This window comes from Myotis yumanensis, unplaced genomic scaffold, assembly GCF_028538775.1.
Source record: "Myotis yumanensis isolate MYYU_CA2020_CCGP unplaced genomic scaffold, mMyoYum1.0.hap1 SCAF_6, whole genome shotgun sequence".
Classification (NCBI taxonomy): domain Eukaryota; kingdom Metazoa; phylum Chordata; class Mammalia; order Chiroptera; family Vespertilionidae; genus Myotis; species Myotis yumanensis.
The window spans coordinates 65,365,924-65,385,912 of record NW_027223757.1 but is presented as its reverse complement, the minus strand read 5'-3'; the positions used below and the strand labels follow the sequence as shown (position 1 = coordinate 65,385,912).

The 19,989-nt window shown below is 35.1% G+C and overlaps 1 protein-coding gene across 7 annotated transcripts in view; it reads left to right on the top strand.

The window, feature by feature from the left end:
• The window catches only part of FAM135A (family with sequence similarity 135 member A), a 109,655-nt gene that overhangs the window by 66,446 nt on the left and 23,220 nt on the right, over nucleotides 1-19,989 (top strand). For 4 of the 7 annotated variants that reach the window (XM_070418303.1, XM_070418302.1, XM_070418304.1 and 1 more), the window contains 8 exons: nucleotides 5,946-6,019; nucleotides 7,235-7,389; nucleotides 7,610-9,965; nucleotides 12,184-12,344; nucleotides 15,160-15,251; nucleotides 15,759-15,856; nucleotides 17,731-17,882; nucleotides 19,864-19,974. In XM_070418303.1, the coding sequence (XP_070274404.1) occupies nucleotides 5,946-6,019; nucleotides 7,235-7,389; nucleotides 7,610-9,965; nucleotides 12,184-12,344; nucleotides 15,160-15,251; nucleotides 15,759-15,856; nucleotides 17,731-17,882; nucleotides 19,864-19,974 (3,199 nt within the window). Of the gene's footprint in view, nucleotides 1-5,945; nucleotides 6,020-7,234; nucleotides 7,390-7,609; nucleotides 9,966-12,183; nucleotides 12,345-15,159; nucleotides 15,252-15,758; nucleotides 15,857-17,730; nucleotides 17,883-19,863; nucleotides 19,975-19,989 lie in introns of those variants that run through there. The other 3 variants (XM_070418307.1, XM_070418306.1, XM_070418308.1) reach the window with 2 other exon arrangements.

Sequence of the window (19,989 nt, the reverse complement as noted above, 5' to 3'; positions counted from 1 at the left end):
GAATCAGAAAGTTGAATTCTGACCAACAGATTTTACTTAATCTGAACGGCAGAGAGAAAACAGACTGAGGGAAGGAAAAAAAGAAAAACAGAGCCTCATGGACTTGTGAGACAAGTACTACTGTATACTCAGAAGAAGAGAAAGAATGAGGAGCTAAAAAAATATTCAAAGAATTAATGACTGAAAACTTTCCCAATTTGGCAAAAGACATACATGCTGGGGCAAAAGTAGGTTTACAGTTATTCATGTAGAAAATAATACAATAATTCTATATAATAAAAGCCTAACATGCTAAGTGTCCAGTTGGCCATTCAGCCAATCAAAGCATAATATGCTAATGATATTCTAAGGCCGCTCAACCGCTCGCTATGACGTGCACTGACTACCAGGGGGCAGATTCTCCGACTGGTATGTTAGCTTGCTGCTGGGGTTAAGCCGATCAGGACTAAGGAAGATGGGCCGGACACACCCTGGAGCCCTCCCGCAGTCCCTCCCCAGCTGGCCAGCCAATCTCCCGCGTTCCTCCCTGGCCTGGCCCCGATCGTGCACTGGTGGGGTCCCTCACCCTGGCCTGTGCTTTCTTGCAACCCGGGACCCCTTGGGGGATGTCAGAGAGCTGGTTTCAGCCCGATCCCACAGGTTAGACCAAGGGACCCCGACGAATTCATGCACCGGGCCTCTAGTAAATAATAATGCAAGATAAACTTTGTTTTTCATACTCATAACAGTAAACCTATTTTTGCCCAATCCTGTATACATATTCACATGTACATGACATTTGAGTGATGAATGGTGGCAGCTCAAATAAATGAAGAGAGGATAAATAACCACTGTGTTGGAATAACAAAGTTTGATCTCTCTCTCACACCATCACACTACAATTAAAAATTAATTCTGGTCAAGTTAAAATGGTAAACAAAAATACCCAATAAAACTATAAAAATGAAAAATTCCAGCCCTAGCCAGTTTGGCTCAGCAAATAGAGCATAGGCCTGCAGACTGAAGGGTCCCAGGTTCGATTCCAGTCAGGATACATGCCCAGGTTTCGGGCTCAATCCCCAATAGGGGGGGTGCATACAGGAGACAGCCAATCAAATGATTCTCTCTCATCATTGATGTTTCTCTCTCTCTCTCTCTCTCTCTTTCTCTCTCTCTCCTTTTCCTTTCTCTCTGAAATCAATAAAAAATATTTTTAAAAATCCAGGCAAATGTTTAATATAATCTTGGGATGAAGAGCTTTTACAACTTGAAACCAGTTCAAAAAAAACACTCAAAGAAATTTTGTTTCATTCTCCATCTAACAATGGCAAGAATACAATATTTCTTGAGATTGTATTTTAACTCTGTGAATCCTTTTAGTATTTTTCCTCAGATAACTCAATGAAAATTATTATCACCTATATCATATAAGTAGGTCTTCATAGTTAAGTCTTCAAGTGAAATCTAGTGGCACTTTGTATTTGTTCTTATAGGCCATCAACTCTTGCAAATACCTGTTGAAAAAAATCTATTGAAATTGTGTAGGCAGGAAACCAGTTTAATTCATGATTTGTATTTTTAAATTATTGCTTTATATAGTATTATACTATCTCTAGTATAATAGTTGTCTACTATTTGGGCTGCACATTATAGAACACTTAACCAACAGGGACTCAAATAAGGATTTTTTTTTTCACACAAAAATTTTGGAGATAAGGAGTATTGTCATTAAAGTCTAGGCCAATGCCCTGAAATACTCTTTGTGCGTAATTCAAAGTTAAAAAATACTTGCCTGGCCCTGGCTGGTGTGGCTTAGTTGGAGCATCCTATCATACACCAAAAGGCCATGGGTTCAATTCCTAGTCAGGGCACATAACCAAGGTTGCAGGTTTGATCTCTGGTCAGGGTATGTACAGGAAGCAACAATCGATGTTTCTCTCTGACACTGATGTTTCTCTCTCTTTTCCTCCCTTTCTGAAATCAATTTAAAATTAAAAATAGTTGCCAGGACTCTAGACATCAGTTCTGCTTTCAATAGAGAAAAGGGGAGAAGGAAGGTATCAGCCACATCCATCTGTCTGTCTTAGTCTGCCCAGGCTGCTATAACAAAAATACCATAGACTGAGTGGCTTTAACAACAGATATTTATTTCTCACCATTCTGGAGTCTGGGAAGTTCCCAGTACTGGCAGATTTCATGTCTGACAAGAGCCCACTTCCTGGTTCATAGATTTTTGTCTTCTCACTCTGTCCTCACATGACTCCAGTTTTCTTGAAATCATTAATGTATTAAATGTTTGGGGAAAATCCACATGGCAAGGGGGAGAAAATGTTCTTTTAAATCTAAATTTACTTAATGTATTTATGTTACAGTAGATTCTCATGTCTGATATCAGTATATATTTGATATTTAAACATTCATAGTCCTTAGAGGCTTAGCACAAAAACTTTGCATTCAAGAGTTCTAAATTTTATAAATTCCTGTGCAAGCTTCTTGAATTATAATTGGGAACATTTTGAAAACCAGACAAAATCTAATATCTGCTTCTTCTGTTTAACAAATTAACTGGTGAAATAAATGAAAGGGAATAAATTTTGGTGTCTTTAATCAGTATCGGAACATATACTTATGTAAATTGAGATTTAATTCCCACTTGAAAAATTATCTTGCTGCTAAAATCCTCAACAAAATATTCGCAAACCAGATTAAAAAGATCATACACTGTGATCAAGTGGGATTTATTCTAGGGATGCAAGGTTAGTACAATATTTGCAAATCAATAAACATGATATATCATATAAACAAAATGAAGGATAAAAATCACATGATCATATCAATAGATGCAGAAAAGGCATTTGATAAAATCCAGGACCCATTTATGATAAAAACTCTCAGCAAAGTGATAATAGATGGAACATACATCAACATAATAAAAGCCTTATCTGACAAACCCACGGCCAGCATCACAGACAATGGACAAAATCTAAGAGCATATCCCTTAAGATCAAGAATAAGACAGGGATGACAACTTTAACCACTCTTATTCAACATAATATTAGAAGTTTTATCCAGACAAGCAATCAGACAAGAAGAAATAAAAGGCATCCAAATTGGAAAGGTGGAAGTAAAGCTGTCATTACTTGCGATTGACATGATGTATATAGAAAGCCCTAAACACTTCACGAAAAAACTAGAACTGATAAATGAATTCAGTAAAGTAGCAGGATACAAAATTAATACTCAGTAATTGATGGCCTTTTTGTAGACCAATAATGAACTATCAGAAAGAAAAACTAAGAAAACAATCCCATTTACAATTGCAAAAAAAACAAAACAGTAATTTATCAATGAATAAATTGTACTTGGAAAATTATAGGATACTAAAGAAAGAAATTTAGGAAGATGCAAATAAGTGGAAGCATATACCGTGTTCAGTGATAGGAAGAATTAACATAATTAAATGGTCCATACTACTTAAGGAAATCTATAGATTCAACACAATTCCTATTAAAAAAACAATGGCATATCTCACAGAACTAAGGTCCCATTTCCTCATCTCTCCAAGGAAGGAGTATAGTTGTGGCTTCAAAGTGGCTAGAATCAAAGCCAGTGTCCAGAGGTTTTAAATGCTCCACGTTAGGGCATATTCCAATCCAGAATCAGTCTAACTTAGTTCCCATTTGTAGTTCTTTAGTCCATTACATGTGGAGTCTGCAATGGCGGAACCATGGTGAATGCAGGAGAACCAAGAGAGAGAATACCTTTGTCTAGGATTAAGTATTCCCAAATTTTCATGGGTTTACATTGGCTCCACCACTCTGGTCAATGATCTTTGTTCCCAGGTTTGACTGACAGGCAGGTACCTTCCCTATGTCACCCCAACTTCATGGGGCATGCATCTATCTCTCCTTCGTTGGACTCCTTCCCCCAGTGATCTGCACAGAATGGGCTGGTGGTTCCCTCGGGAGTGTGAAATTGCAGCTTTCACTGAAGCTGCCCAAATGACATGCCTATAATGTCTGGCCTGCTCTTCGTTCCTTTCCTATCTATATATATAAAACCCTACTATGCAAAGAGACCGAACTGCAGAACAACCAAACAGCCGGTCGCCATGACATGCGCTGACCACCAGGGGGCGCGTGCGAAACATGGCTGGCGTCGGCAGCAGGCGGCAGAGCATGGAACATGGCGGGCAGTGGGATGGTGGAGCAGGTGAGCAGGGGTGCCAGACCAAGGCGGGGCACCAGTCTCTGTAATCGGGGCAAGCCTCTGGTGGTTACTGAAAATTCTTTGCTCCCGTCCACTGCAGTCCCACTCAGCGCTCACAACTGCTGCCAGCGCCAGAGCCACTGTTCACACCCGCTGACAGCACCGGAGCTGCCACTTGCACCCACTGCCAACGCCCAGTGCCGGTCCCAATCACTCGGTGCAGTCAGCAGGTGCGAGTGGCAGCTGCCGGCCCTGATCGCCCCTTAGCGCTTTTCCACCTTCCCCTGCTCCTGGGGGGCGATTGGGGCAGCAGCTGCTGCTCGCACTGCTGACAGCACTGGTCCCACTTGCACCTGCTGCTGGCGCCAGCCCCAATCACTCTGTGCCGTGAGCAGGTGCGAGCGGGGCCATCCTCATAGATTCCTCATACCTTCCTCTCCCCACCTCTCTCACTGTCTTCTTCCTCTGAAGACCCAATCTCATCAGCTTAGGGAAACAAGTTTAATAAGTCAGAAATTCAACTGGCCACATCAAGATAACAAGTAAAATATATCACCAATTCATTGTATGTTTAACACCAAAGAACCCTAAATTATGTTTCCCTTTAGAAAAGAAACTTAGATATAATATAATTTCAAGATATAAAATAATTTCTCCTTCATGTACCTGCCAAGCAAAACATTTTTCCATCTCTTTACTCTTGCTTCACATTGCTCCAATAGCTGATAGAGCCTTTTCTTGCATAATTAAAAATGAAAGGATCAAAATACAAATATAATGGAAGATTCAACCAGTACTTACTCAAGTACTTGCTTCTGTAACGTACCAAGATATATATTTTGAAGGATAACAACAATCATCAAAATATAGTTCCTACTCTAAGGAACATTACACATTAGAGAGGAGATAATTCACATATGCAATTATTTTTTAATATATTTGTATTGATTTCAGAGAGGAAGGGAGGGAGAGAGAGATAGAAACATCAATGATGAGAAAGAATCATTGATCTGCCTCGTGCACACCCCCTACTGGGGATTGAGCCTGCAACCTGGGCATGTGCCCTTGACCAGAATCGAACCTGGACCCTTCAATCCACAGCCCGACACTCTGTCCACTGAGCCAAACCAGCTAGGGCTTCATATATGCAATTATTTTAAGGAAAAAAGTGAATGTTTATAATGGCAATTATAATAGCTTATATTTACATACACTTTCCTGATTAAAAACTTCTAGCAAATAGTTTGTTTTTATCTTATTTTTTCAAAATAACCTACAGAAAACAAGTATTAAGCAGAATTTGAAAATGAATCTTCCAAGGCTCAAAGGTGAAATGCCCAAAGTCACACTGTCAGTACGTCAGTGAGTCCGTTCAGCTGACACATACTTGGATGCCTGACATGTGGCATAATGGAAATTCTATGTGATTCTATCATTTTTTCCATGTGCTGGGCACTACCTGTGGGACTATAATGACAATTAAAATAGCTTATAAGACAAACTAACAAACAGATGTAGTAGTGAATAAAACAAATAAATCTGTAATGTAAACCTAAATTTCTCATTCTACATTCTATTGTTTCTTTTATTTCACACAGTACCAAAATACAGTGTTTTGGCAACACTGAGGAGGGGATTGATTCTCACAGGGGTGGTTATGGGAGGCCTAATGAAGGGGTTTCTTTCCCTACCATCCCATGCCTGATTAATTTTTTAAATGTGCAATGTTATTCATATTCCCTTTTGGAATTTTTCAGGTACGCAGATTTTCTGAGGCATTCTTTTGTTTTGAACATCCAAGAGAAGCTGTCATTGCATACCAGGAACTTCAGTGAGTAGTAAATCCAACATTAAATGATTTATTTCCTTTTACATTAGATAACTATTTTAGAATTTAATGACAATATACAATATTTAAAATGAAGAAAGAGAAGAATTTGGTGTTCAGATAGACCCTGTTTAATCAAATGGGGTTTAATCTTATGAATTACTTTATGAAATACCCATATAAAGAAGTGTGTTACACTTTATACCCACCCTCCCCCCCCCTCCCCCTCCCCATCAGATCTACTATAACCTTGGTAGTCCCATACAGCTCTGGCTCCAGCCTTGTATTTGGCCATCCTGTTGCATCTTTATTTCCACAGGTCAGAATTTCTTACATTCATTATTACATATTGCAGATTTTCATGAGTAGTCTGACTGTCACTGTGTTCTGTTATGTCTGCTACTGAGTACATTTCAATTGCCTTTCTTTGGCTTTAAAGAATATTTTGAGGAAATTGCACTGAAAGAAGTTGGACATAAAAGAGTAGATATAATATGATTCTATTTATATGAAGTTCTGGAACATGCAACACTAAGGTGAAAAAGAACAGTGGGTGTCTTGTTGACTTGGGCTGAGAGTATGACTGGAAAAACATGAGGATACTCTCTGGGTAGATGAAAATAGTCTGTATTATGTATGCATTTGTCAGATAGCCAAGATTTGTATATTTCAATAGATGTTAATTTACCTAAAAAATAACTATAAGTAGTAATAGAGTGTGGGGAAAGGTAGTAAGTAGGGGTATAGATAAAACAAGAAGGACACTATGTTAATTGTTGAGGCTGAGTGATTGGGTTTATTAATCAATATGAGTTAAGTATAGCAATAGAAATGGAATACATTTTTTTTCAACACTGCCATCAAATCATTAGTAGGCATTTGAGTTTTCTCTTTTATTCTATTCTCAGCAAATTAGGAAATTCATACATCAAGCATAGATAAGTCACTGAAATAACATTAAAAAGTATGAAATAATATAATGGAAATTAAATAAGTTTTTAATAAACCATAATGTTATAAGCTAATAATTTATTGTCAACAAACTAATTTTCATCTTACCAGTTTTTCTCTGAACAAAGAGCTCTTTCATAAAGGAGGTTACATCTTGAGGAAGGAGCATAGGAGTGGTGAGGGGAAGGGGAATGGGTATAGAGTCTGTAAAGTGGAATTAGGTGTAATTTTTTAAAATTACAGTCTGACTTAAGAAATATTTTTCAGTGCTCAGAGTCATCTACAGATGTGCACCGCTATCAAAAATACTTCCTTCTGCAGTTCTCTTCCACCCCTACCTATTGAATGTAGTGAATTAGATGGAGATCTCAATTCATTACCTATAATCTTTGAAGATAGGTATTTAGATTCAGTTATTGAAGGTAAGTATAATCTAACTAAAATATAAGCTGTTGTGTCCGTTTTCAGTATATTCTTCCTAATATACATAAAACCATTCCCTAATGTGGGTCCATTTCTTTTCCCTTCCAGTTTTACTTATTTTTGAGGATATTAGAAAGTTATAGTCAGAAAAAGTAGTCTTAATCATATGAGTTCTCAGACCTTGTTTTAAATCTGAATCTTTTTTTCTTTGGATAAAAGACTTAGATGCACCCTGGATGGGAATTCAGAATCTTCAGAGATCAGAGTCCACTAGAATGGATAAATATGAGACTGAAGAAAGATCTATAGCTGGACTTTCTAGCCCAGAGGTGAAAATCAGACCTGCTGGTGCCTCCAAATTTTGCTGTACAGAAGGCGAAAAGCAGCTACCAAAATCTCTAAAAGGAAAGAATGAAGAATCAAATAAATCCAAGGTTAAGGTCACTAAACTCATGAAAACAATGAAACCTGAAAATACCAAAAAATTAATAAAACAGAACTCTAAGGATTCTGTGGTTTTGGTAGGCTACAAATGTTTGAAAAGTACAGCATCAAGTGATCTCTTTACATGCTTTGAAGGCAATCCTTCACATAGTCAGAAGGAAGGTCTGGATCCCACAGTATGTGGATATAATTTTGACCTAAAGACCTACATCAGACAGACAAGTCAAAAGGAAGCTAGCTATTTGCCAACCAATAGAACTGAACAAAAGGCTTCAGATACTGAAAATATGCAGCCAGACCTGTTTGATCCTTTGAACTCTGGCAGCCTAAATCTTTGTGCAAATTTGTCCATTTCAGGTAAACTTGATATCTCCCAGGACGATAGTGAAATTACACAAGTGGAACTCAATGTGGCAACCAGAAGTTTATCAGACGATTGCCATGATCATCAAGCAATTCCATCTTCAGGAGTTAGAACAATTGAAGTAAATCCCAATAATAAAGATCCTTCCAGTGCAGAGAAAAAAACTGTTAAAATAGGTCCCTGGACAGAGCTTCATCAAGATGAAATACTTGTGGATAGTTTACAGCTACCCAACTTTGAGTCTTTAGAATCTAATGGTAAATCTCAATCTATAGACATAACACTTGAAAAGGAATCTTTGCAGGAAGTTAAGTGCTCTACTGTTGGAGAATCATTAGCTAAGTTAAGAAGTAATCAACCTGCTTCTTCTACAAAAGAATATCATGTTGTAGTAAGTGGAGATACAATTAAGTTACCAGATATTAGTGCCACATATGCCTCATCTAGATTTTCAGATTCAGGTGTTGAAAGTGAACCAAGTTCTTTTGCAACACATCCTAACCCTGACGTAGTGTTTGAACTTGTGCAAGGGCAAGGTCCTTACAATAATGAAAGATTATTTCCTCCGCTTTTGATGAAACCTGATTATAATATAAAATTTTCATTAGGAAGTCATTGTACTGAGAGTACAAGTGCTTTAAGTGAAATACAATCATCTTTGACATCCATAAACTCTCTACCTTCTGATGATGAACTGTCACCTGATGAAAATTCTAAGAAATCTGTTGTGCCTGAATGCCATTTAAGTGATAGCAAAACTGTTTTAAACCTGGGAACAATTGATTTGCCAAAATGTGATGCTAGTAAAAACTCAAGTATTGTTTTACAACAGCAGAGTGTCGTATTTTCAGGGCATTTGGACAATGAAACTATAGCAATAAATTTCTTAAATCCAAGCACTAAAGACCCTTTACAAATTGTTTTTTCAGATGAAGATACTTCCAGTGATGTGAAAAGTAGTTGCAACCCCAAACATAATTTGGACACTATGTGTAAAGACTCCCAGAGTCCTGATAAATCTAATAACCCTGCAGGAACAGCAGTTACATTAAATTCAAAACCGGTTTGTTTAGGCTCCCCTTGTGTTGTTTCAGATTCCATTTCTACTCATACAGAAGTTAGTGAAGATAGAACTGTGAAAAGAAAAAATAGTGATGTATTAGATCTCAAACAAATAAATTCAGAAGCCCCTACAGTTATAAGTGAAACTCATCTGGGTACAAGTGACCCGTTTTCAGCTAGTCCTGATATGGTAAAACAAGGGCTAGTGGAAAATTATTTTGGCTGTCAAAGCAGTACAGATATTTCTGACACATGTGCTGTTAGCTGCAACAATTCAGTTAGCCCTCAGAAGGAAACTCCTGAAAAAGGAATTAGTAATCTTCAGCAGGAACAGGGTAAAAAGGAGGAGGAGGAAGAGCAGGATCAACAGATGGTTCAAAATGGATATTATGAAGAAACAGATTATTCAGATTTGGATGGAACTGTAAGTGCTCACTATACAAAGAGCGATGCACTAGAAGAAGAGAGACTTATAAAATCTGAAAACTTAAACAGCGAATTTCTGAGGGATAGTATAAATATGCCTGCTGTCTGTACTTCTGGTTGTTTGTCCTTCCCGTCTGCACCGCGAGAGTCTCCTTGTCGTGTTAAGTATTCTTCTAAAAGTAAATTTGATGCCATTACAAAGCAGCCAAGCAGCGTTTCTTTCAACTTCACTTCATCAGTTTCCTGGTATGAAAATTCACCAAAACCTCAAATACAAGCGTAAGTAATGGAGCACAATAACATGTCCTAATAAATAGAGCGAGAGAAACATATATTTTTATATTTTATATTAGTATTATAAATATATGTGTTTCTCTGGTAATATATATGTATTTCATATTCTCTGGTTTCTATAATACAAAAGTGTTTCTTTGATTAGCTATCTAAAATGGAGTAATGAACTCATACAACTTGACAGACCTGTAATTCCCCATGTGATTGTCCTGTTCTGTAGGCTAGACATTCCTGATATAAATTTTTCATTGCTGGTTTTTTGTTAGAAGTATGGAATAATTGCAGTTAAAACTCTTTTTTCATTACTACCTTATTTTGCCCCATTAACTCTCAGACAAAAGTTAGGTTTTATATGTGCATCTAGCAAATAAGGACAATATTAGTTAATGAATAAGAGGTTAGTAGAAACTTCCTAAACCTATCAGACCCAGATTGCCTCAGCTAAGTAAGCGTTTCCAAAATGGAGATTTCATGGACCAGTTAAAAAAAAAAAAAAAAAAAACAGAAAAATTTGAGGATGATATAGGTTTACTAGCCTCACTTGCTTTCAAAATATTCTGCCTTTCTCCAGATGGAGATATAATCCCTCAAGTGAAAGGTCTGGGCATGCCTATAGTAGATGTTTTAAATCCCCAAATTATTATGATTATACACATAATTAAAATCCAGAGTTCTTAAAGCTAGTGAAACCAGATAGGTGATAACAGCCTACTAGAGAATTATAGTATGTTAGAAAACTGAAGGTTATATCACCATCTGGGTACCTCAGCTGTTCCTGAGTCATTAATGAAAAACATGGTCTATAGGTCTTCACCTAGTGCCGTGGTCGGCAAACCGCGGCTCGCGAGCCACATGCGGCTTTATGGCCCCTTGAGTGTGGCTCTTCCACAAAATACCACGTGCCAGCACGCACGTACAGTGCGATTGAAACTTTGTGGCCCATGCACAGAAGTCGGTATTTTGTGGAAGAGCCACACTCAAGGGGCCAAAGAGCCGCATGTGGCTCACGAGCCTCAGTTTGCCAACCATTGACCTAGTGTATCCCACTCTGTTCAGCTTCTTTGAATTTTATTTTTATCCATCTAAATGATATAATGTTAAAATAATTTTTGATGTTTGCAGCATCCAAGTTGAATAGTCATTCATTCCAAATGAATATATGTCACCAATTATATTTAGTCACATCCTCCTCTTGGTTCTGCTCCTTCCGATTGATATGTTTAGAGAAAAATATAATAACTTAATTTACTAAATAGTATAACTACCATTCTTACTGTTACACTTCTACAACAGCTCCTTCCCTTCCATTAATGTAAGATTAAAGAAACCCTAGCCCAGCCGTGGGCAAACTACGGCCCGCGGTCCGGATTCGGCCCGTTTGAAATGAATAAAACTAAAAAAAAAAAAAAAAAAAAAGACCGTACCCTTTTATGTAATGATGTTTACTTTGAATTTATATTAGTTCACACAAACACTCCATCCATGCTTTTGTTCCGGCCCTCCGGTCCAGTTTAAGAACCCATTGTGGCTCTCGAGTCAAAAAGTTTGCCCACCCCTGCCCTAGCCTGTTTGGCTCAGTGGATAGCTCTTTGGCCCAGGACGGAAGGCTTGTGGGTTTGATTCTGGCCAAGGGCACATACCTCGGGTTGCAGGCTCGATCCCAGGCTCAATCCCTGGCCCCAGTCAGGGTGCAGTCGGGGTGCGTGCTGGAGGCAACCAATCCAGGTTTCTTTCTCTCTCTGTCTCTCCCCCTCCCTTCCATTCTCTCTAAAAATCAATGGGAAAATATCCTCAGGTGAGGATTAACAAAAATTAAAAGTTAAAAAAAGGAGTACAGAGGACAAGATTTGATTATAGGATAAGCATCAGATTGTCATCTTTCCAATACTTCTTCCAGCTTTTCTATGCATAAAATATAAAATTTTGTAGGAAGCATTAACTCCACTCCTCCTATATTCTTTGTTAATTTCAAGTTTAAAAGAATACCTTAAATAATTTCAGATTTAAAATAGTAGTTGTATTTGAACAGAATATATACTAAAAATAGTAAAGAAAATTACTCTCTGATTTCTAAATCATTGGTGATCCCACATATTTTGATTATTTTAAGATCAAATAACTTCTGGGCTTCCTCTTCTCTGCAATTCCATAAATTCAACAGATTGTCTTTTTGGTTCTAAACCTGAATATATATTTGCTTCAGTTTCCTTCAGGCAAAAGAAGAATTGAAGCAACTTAAACTCCCTGGGTTTATGTACAGTGATGCTCCTCTGCTGGCATCCTCAGTCCCTTATTTTAGCATGGAAGAAGAGGATGGCTCTGAAGATGGAGTACATCTCATTGTCTGCGTGCATGGTTTAGATGGTATGAAGTGTCTACTGATATAACCCATAGCAACTCAATTATGTTTTATTTTCCTAATAGATCTCATTTCATTCTATTTACTCTTTGAACTGCAAAAAGGATTTTTAAATTGCTTAAGTTAATTGAATTCTAAATATATTCTAAAATAGGCATATGCTTAATTGTGCTAACTATAATATTAGATTTCCTTTTAAGTAAGTTTTACATGGAACTAACATCCATGTGCCAATATTTTATTTATTTTACTGGATTTTTCTCTTCTCTCTTACTGTTTGTATTTGTTGTTGTTTTTCAGTTGTTACCTCATAGCAATCATTTTTGTCTCTCTTTGATAGTCTTCCTAGTTCCCTTTTAGCTTGATACTTTAAACCTCATGGGTACCTCAGAACTATAAAAGTCAACACCTTAAAATTAAAGATTCAGCCCAGCTGCATGGCTCAGTGGTTGAACGTTGACCTATGAACCAGGAGGGTCATGTTTCGATTCTTGGTCCAGCTTTATGCCTGGGTTGCAGGCTCGATCCCCAGTCTGGAATGTCAGGAGGTAGTCAATCGATGGTTCTCTCTAATCATTGATGTTTGTGTCTTTCTCTCCGTCTTCCTCTCTGAAATCAATAAGAATATATTGTTTAAAAAGTTAAAGATTCACTAATTAATTAGGGGTTAATTTAAATTCTAAATACCTAGCTTTAGTGCCATGGTTTTATGATGGCTGTTCTGATCACTCAACAGACTTTTTTTCTTTATTAGAAATTATATTAAAAGATGACAAATATCTCTAGACCAGTGATGGCGAACCTTTTGAGCTCGCCATGTCAGCATTTTGAAAAACCCTAACTTAACTCTGGTGCCGTGTCACATATAGAAATTTTTTGATATTTGCAACCATAGTAAAACAAAGACTTATATTTTTGATATTTATTTTATATATTTAAATGCCATTTAACAAAGAAACATCAACCAAAAAAATGAGTTCGCGTGTCACCTCTGACACGCATGTCATAGGTTCGCCATCACTGCTCTAGACTAACAGGGTATTGCTATAATTTTATTCCATAAGAACAAATTGACAAAAGATTTTATGGATTATAAAAATACTAAAGAGGATTGAGATAGTAAATTCTTTAAAAAAAGAACTCATTCTCCAGAAATAAAATACCTCCAGTACTAACCTCTTTCACCCCAGTAATAAAATTTTCAAGAATTAGTTCCTGCCCTGACCGGTTTGGCTCAGTGGATAGAGCGTCGGCCTGAGGACTGAAGGGTCCCAGGTTCGATTCCGGTCAGGGGCATGTACCTTGGTTGCAGGCACATTCCCTGTGAGGTGTGTGCAAGAGGCAGCTGATCGATGTTTCTCTCTCATCGATGTTTCTGACTCTATCCCTCTCCCTTCCTCTCTGTAAAAAAATCAATAAAATATATTAAAAAAAAAAAAAAAAAAGAATTAGCTCCCAAGGCTAATTCTAGTAGAATCTCTGGTATTCAAGAAAACATTATCCCTATGTTATATAAATTGTTGCAGAATAATAGAAAAAAAATATGGAACATAGTTTATTTTGTTTCTTAACATTAATCTAACCTTGTTATCAAATCTAAAAAAGGTATCACACCCATACCCGAAAAAACAGTGGATCAATATGACATTAATATACTTAATAAAACTATAGCAATATTGCAGAAAAATAATTTTTTTATTTTCTTTTAAGTATATTGTTATTGATTTCAGAGAGAAAGGGAGAGGTAGAGAGAGATAGAAACATCAGTGATGAGAGAGAATCATTGATCAGCTGCCTTCTGCACACCCCCTACTGGGGATCAAGCCTGCAACCCGGGCATGTGCCCTTGACTAGAATCGAACCCAGTACCCTTCAGTCTGCAAGTCAACGCTCTATCCACTGAGCCAAACCAGCTAGGGCAATTAATTTTTTAAATGTCAAAAAAACCTCTAGCAAATAGGATTTAATTCCCAGAATGCAGAAACAAGTAAATATAAAGAAATTTATTAATATACTATATGAGAAAATCAAGTAAGAAACTATTGATAAAATTCAGTATTCATTCCCAGTTATTACAACTAAGCACCAGACTTGAAGCCTTAAATAGCACTAGCTTTTATAAATGTGATTAAACATATTTCCAGCCAGTGGGAAACATATACTTAGTAGTGAAACACTGGAGGTATTCCTTTTAAAGTTCAAAATAAAAGTTATCTCTGTCAGTGCATGAAATACCTAAAAGATATATATAGGAAGGGTAAAAATTCAACAATTGATAATAACATGTTCATTCCTAAGTAAACCAAAGTAAGCCACTAAACTAATTTTTAAAGATAATCATGATTTTTATATTTATTAATATTTTCTATTTCTAGATTATCTTTTAAGTTAGTAATTAAAATAAACCATCCTAGATTTTTTATATGGATTTTTATTTTCATCCATCTATGCCAGTACCATCAAAGGAAAGTCAACGGATTAAATCTACATCTAAAATAAATACAAGGTTTATTAAATGATCATCTAGAGTAGTGATGGTATGAAATACTTCAGTCAATCATTCACAGCTAGTATAACTATTAGTCAGTCACCCCAAGTGAGTGCTGACAGTTAAAGACACAGTCAGGTAAGAAAGTGAAAGCATCAGTATGACCAAAACTTAAGAGACAAAACTGTTGAAAGACATTGTCTGGCTAGTGGAAGTCAGCTTTGAAATAAAAATTGAGGACTCTGTTTTACAGTGCACTATCTGTTTACAACTGGCACAGTCAGTCATGCCTTTTACTTTATCTTCTTTAGATGGAATTTTTTATTTTCTAGGTAACAGTGCAGATCTGCGATTAGTAAAAACTTATATTGAACTTGGACTGCCTGGGGGAAGAATTGATTTTCTTATGTCTGAGAGAAATCAGGTACAATATCACAGTATTTTCAGTGGAAGCAAATAATTTTGTACTACTTTCTACCTAAATATTTGCTTACTTCAAAATGCCTATAGTAGTAGAAATAATTTTTCTAATTTCTAAAAAATTTAACATTAATGCATATCCCCAGTAAATAAAATGATTGATAGTTCTATTTATAAGCGCTTCACATATACAGAATTTCTAGATTTACATTTCTATGCAAATATTCCATTAATTAAATAATTATAAATAATATATTAAATGCTGGTAGTGGGCTAAACAGTTAAACAACTAAATGAAGTATTATTAAGAACATTGAACCTTTTTTTCCCTAGAAAGTCACTATTTTTTGCTCATTTTAATACAATCAATATTACATTCACCAAATTATCTTAAAAAAACACTGGTATTAACCATATTTTTAGTACCTAAATTAAAAATAATATTTATATTCAGTTTTTCATGTGATTATACATATTCAGTATGTAATGTGTCTATTTTACTTTCATTTAGAATGATACTTTTGCTGATTTTGATAGCATGACTGATCGCCTTCTGGATGAGATAATACAATATATTCAGATATATAGTCTAACAGTTTCAAAAATAAGGTAACTTCTATAATATTACACAATTATTTTTATATCTCTGTGAATTATAGAAAACCTAAAAAGAATTTGTGATAGTTTTGTCATCCTATTCTGAATATAGGAGATTACAACTCTAATTGGAAGAGAAAAGAAAAACTTAAAAGATCACATATTATATGATTCTGTTTATATGACTTGTCCAAAATTTGCAAATCTATAAACAGAAGTAGATTAGTTATTGTTTAGAGTTGGGGAAGATGGGAGGTAGGGAGTTGATAGCTAAAGGTACAGCGTTTCTTTCTGGTGAAAATGTTATAAAATTTCCTGTAGTAATGGCTGCACAACTCTGAATACACTAAAAAATATTGAATTATACACTTTAAGTGGATGAATTATATGGTATGTGAATTATATCTCAAAAAAGATGTTACCAAAAAGAAAATTTTGAAGAAAAATGGATATATATAAACAAGTAAAACAATAAAAATACTTTCAAAGTTTTATGGCTCTACTTTGTGAGTTAGTTTTCTACAAGTAAGAGATGATGATCAAACCAATATGTCTCATTATTTAATCAGATATTGAGGATATACATGGGAGAGAGAAAAATATTTATTTCTTCTAGTCTATTAGGAATTAAATAAAAAGTAAAAACTAACCTTCATTCTTCAAAAAGAACAAACTAATTATCTTCATATCCCAATTAAGTTAGAGGAAGAAGCTGGCTCTGTATACTATAGGCTTTTGTAGTTTGTTTCCAGTCTGAAGTATAGAAGTATTTTCTGGTCCACACTCAAAAGTGGGCAGTTTTTTGACTACTTTCAAGGCACAGCTAAAACGTGCATTTTAGGAAAATAGATAAACAGGTTTCTACTTAAAGTTTAAAGAAAAACACAAAACAGATTTCTGTTAAAAAATGGGGAGAGATACAAGTATGTTGGGAGAAGAAATTATTTTCTCATTCTAATCCTCTTCATTTATAGATTTTTAAATACCCTTTGCTTACTAAATTTTCTACAGTGATCATCATATTTTTTTATTCATTTACTATTTTATGAGAAAAGTATTATATTTTAATTTTTTCATTCATACACAAAAGTATTCCCTCTTCAGATTAGGTTGTCAGTTATAATCACCCATTATCCAAAAGCCTGATCTAGTTGATTGAGGAATATTAGTTACTCATAACTCTCACTCCACAGCTTTAGGAAAGTCAGTTGAGGAGGAAAGTTCGTCCTGAACTTCTCACTAGTTATATGGATAAACCAGTGTTTAGACAGCTTTCATTTCTTTTTTTGTTATTGTCCCCAGGAATTCATATATTATCTATTGTAAAATAATGCTAAGCAAAAAAGGCTCTTCTCATTTAAACTATTCCTTAATAAAGGTGAAGTACTTTATAAATATTAGTTATTTTGCTATGATTTTAGATTTATAATAGGAAAATGCACGTTTTAGCTGTGCCTTGAGAGTAGTCAAAGAACTGCCCACTTTTGAGTGTGAACCAGAAAAGTTTGTTTTAAATTATTATTTAAGAAAATAATTGTATGTGTGCCTAGGGAGGCAAAGTTATCTAGTCAGTGTATTATTACTTATAAAGTGTAAGCAATTACACTTATTTCTAAGCAATTACAAACTATAAGTAACATTTTCTATATAATATATTGTTCCCATAGAGTAAGCATTTAAATTACATAATAGGAACTTTCTACTATAGTCATAACTTTTCCTTCAAAATGTAAGTTATCTCATTTCAAAGTATCAAACCATAATTTTAAAACATACTAGAAAATTTTTAACTCTTAATATTTTACATCTATGTGTAGTGATATCACCTTGATATTTGTTTTTAAAACTAATACTATGGGAGAAATGTCTTTTTTTTTCTCTTAAAGCTTTATTGGACATTCGTTGGGCAATTTAATAATCCGTTCAGTGCTTACAAGGCCAAGGTTTAAATATTACCTCCACAAACTTCATACCTTTCTATCTCTTTCTGGACCTCACCTCGGTACACTCTACAATAGCAGTGCTCTTGTTAATACAGGTAAAAAGTTTTATTGTTCAGTATAAAAATATGGCATGGGGAGAAAAGTCAAATTTAATATTTTTATGTGTTTATTTTAGAGCCAACTTGTCACATACGTGAAAATTCATGAAAAAAATTATGTAACTGTTTTCTGTTTTGTCATGCCCATGAAATAAGCTGATAAGTCATTTTAGAAAATGAATATTATATTGAGATGACATTTGTAAAAAGTAATTAGAGCATTTTTTAATTAAGCTAAATCTTTTCAGTAAATGTTTACTTTATAATTGTTCCATCAGTTAAGCAGATAACCAGTAAATGTCTATATTTAATATATAGTAAAGTTATAAAATATTTCATATAGAATGTTAACTGATTTTAACAGTGATATTATGAGGAAATAAATTCTAAAATTTTTAAAGAAATTTAAATCAAAGTTAAGAGCCCATTTTGATTAGAAAAAATATTCTCACTAATCTCATTCTTTTTTAAAATTTTTTTTTTTATTGATTTCAGAGAGGAAGGGAGAGGGAGAGATAGAAACATTGATGAGAGAGAATCATTGATCAGCTGCCTCCTGCCCACCCCCTACTGGGGATCGAGCCTGCAACTGGGGCATGTGCCCTTGACCAGAATTGAACCCGGGACCCTTCAGTCTGCAGGCTGACACTCTATCCACTGAGCCAAACAGCTAGGACATCACTAATCTCATTCTTGATTTGCTTTTTATTTGGCTTTGTTTTTCCTTAGATTTTTATAAAATGGTTTTTATAATTTAGTCAATTGATTCCTATTGAGAGGATAAATTAGATTTCATTTTGTTTTTGTTTTTTCATTGAGCCTTAAAACTATTATTTTCATTTTGTCTTTCACTGACCAAAAATACCAAACCATTTTCTTTTGTATCTTATTTCAAATGCTGGTATTCAAAATATAGCTAGTTCTAAATTTTTTCAGTTTGAAAATTAGGACATGAGAAAAATGAAATCCATAAATAATAAAAAAAATAGAACCCAATATGAATAAGATGCAATACTTTTAATTTCTTTCTTCACTAAACTTTCCCCCACATAGGCTTTCAATGATCAGATTTAATCAATTAAGTTTTTTTTTTCTTGACTTCTCCTCTTCCCTTCTGTAATATTAGAAGCACCAAAAGTAGAATTAAATATTCCACAATCTTGAAAACCAGTTCCAGAGTGATTAGGATTTCACATAAGAGAAGATACATTTAAATATGGGTAACTGGTAATATAAAGAAATACAGTTAAATATGAAAGTTAAATTATATTCAGCTATTGCTAACAAACATTAACCAAGTCCTCATTCTCAGAGTTGGTCTTATATAATCAATCTGCCATAACTTAACTATAATTATCTATAGTGTAAAGACAGTACTTAGGTGTTCAGATATACTACTGTGTTTGAAGTTTTATCTCCCTCTGCTTTATAATTTGGTCAAATATATCTAAAGGTACAATTTTCCCAGATTTGTTCTTCATAGACCATTATCTGTTTTATTACTGATTAAGAAATAACAAGTCCTGCCCAAACCAGTTTGGCTCAGTGGATAGAGCGTTGGCCTGCGGACTCAAGAGTCCCAGGTTTGATTCCGGTCAAGGGCATGTACCTTGGTTGCGGGCACATCCCCAATAGGGAGTGTGCAGGAGGCAGCTGATCGACATTTCTCTCTCATCAATGTTTCTGACTCTCTATCCCTCTCCCTTCCTCTCTGTAAAAAATCAATAAAATATATTAAAAAAAAGAAAAGAAATAGCAAGCCCTATTTTAACCTCCATTAACCCATAGTTAACCCATATGTGGATGTGTATATATTTGTTATCACAAAATAAAAATATTTTGTAAATATATTTATTAGCCAACAGAATGCTAATTTGGAGGATGTCTCTTCTGAAATGAAATATATTAAAATTAATAACCTTGGCATATGTTACTATATATTTCTAGTTATACTCACATATCATTTATAATTCTCTAGGTCTATGGTTTATGCAGAAATGGAAAAAATCAGGTTCTCTTTTGCAATTGACATGTCGAGATCATTCAGACCCTCGCCAAACTTTCTTATACAAGCTTAGTAATAAAGCGGGTAAGTATATAGTAA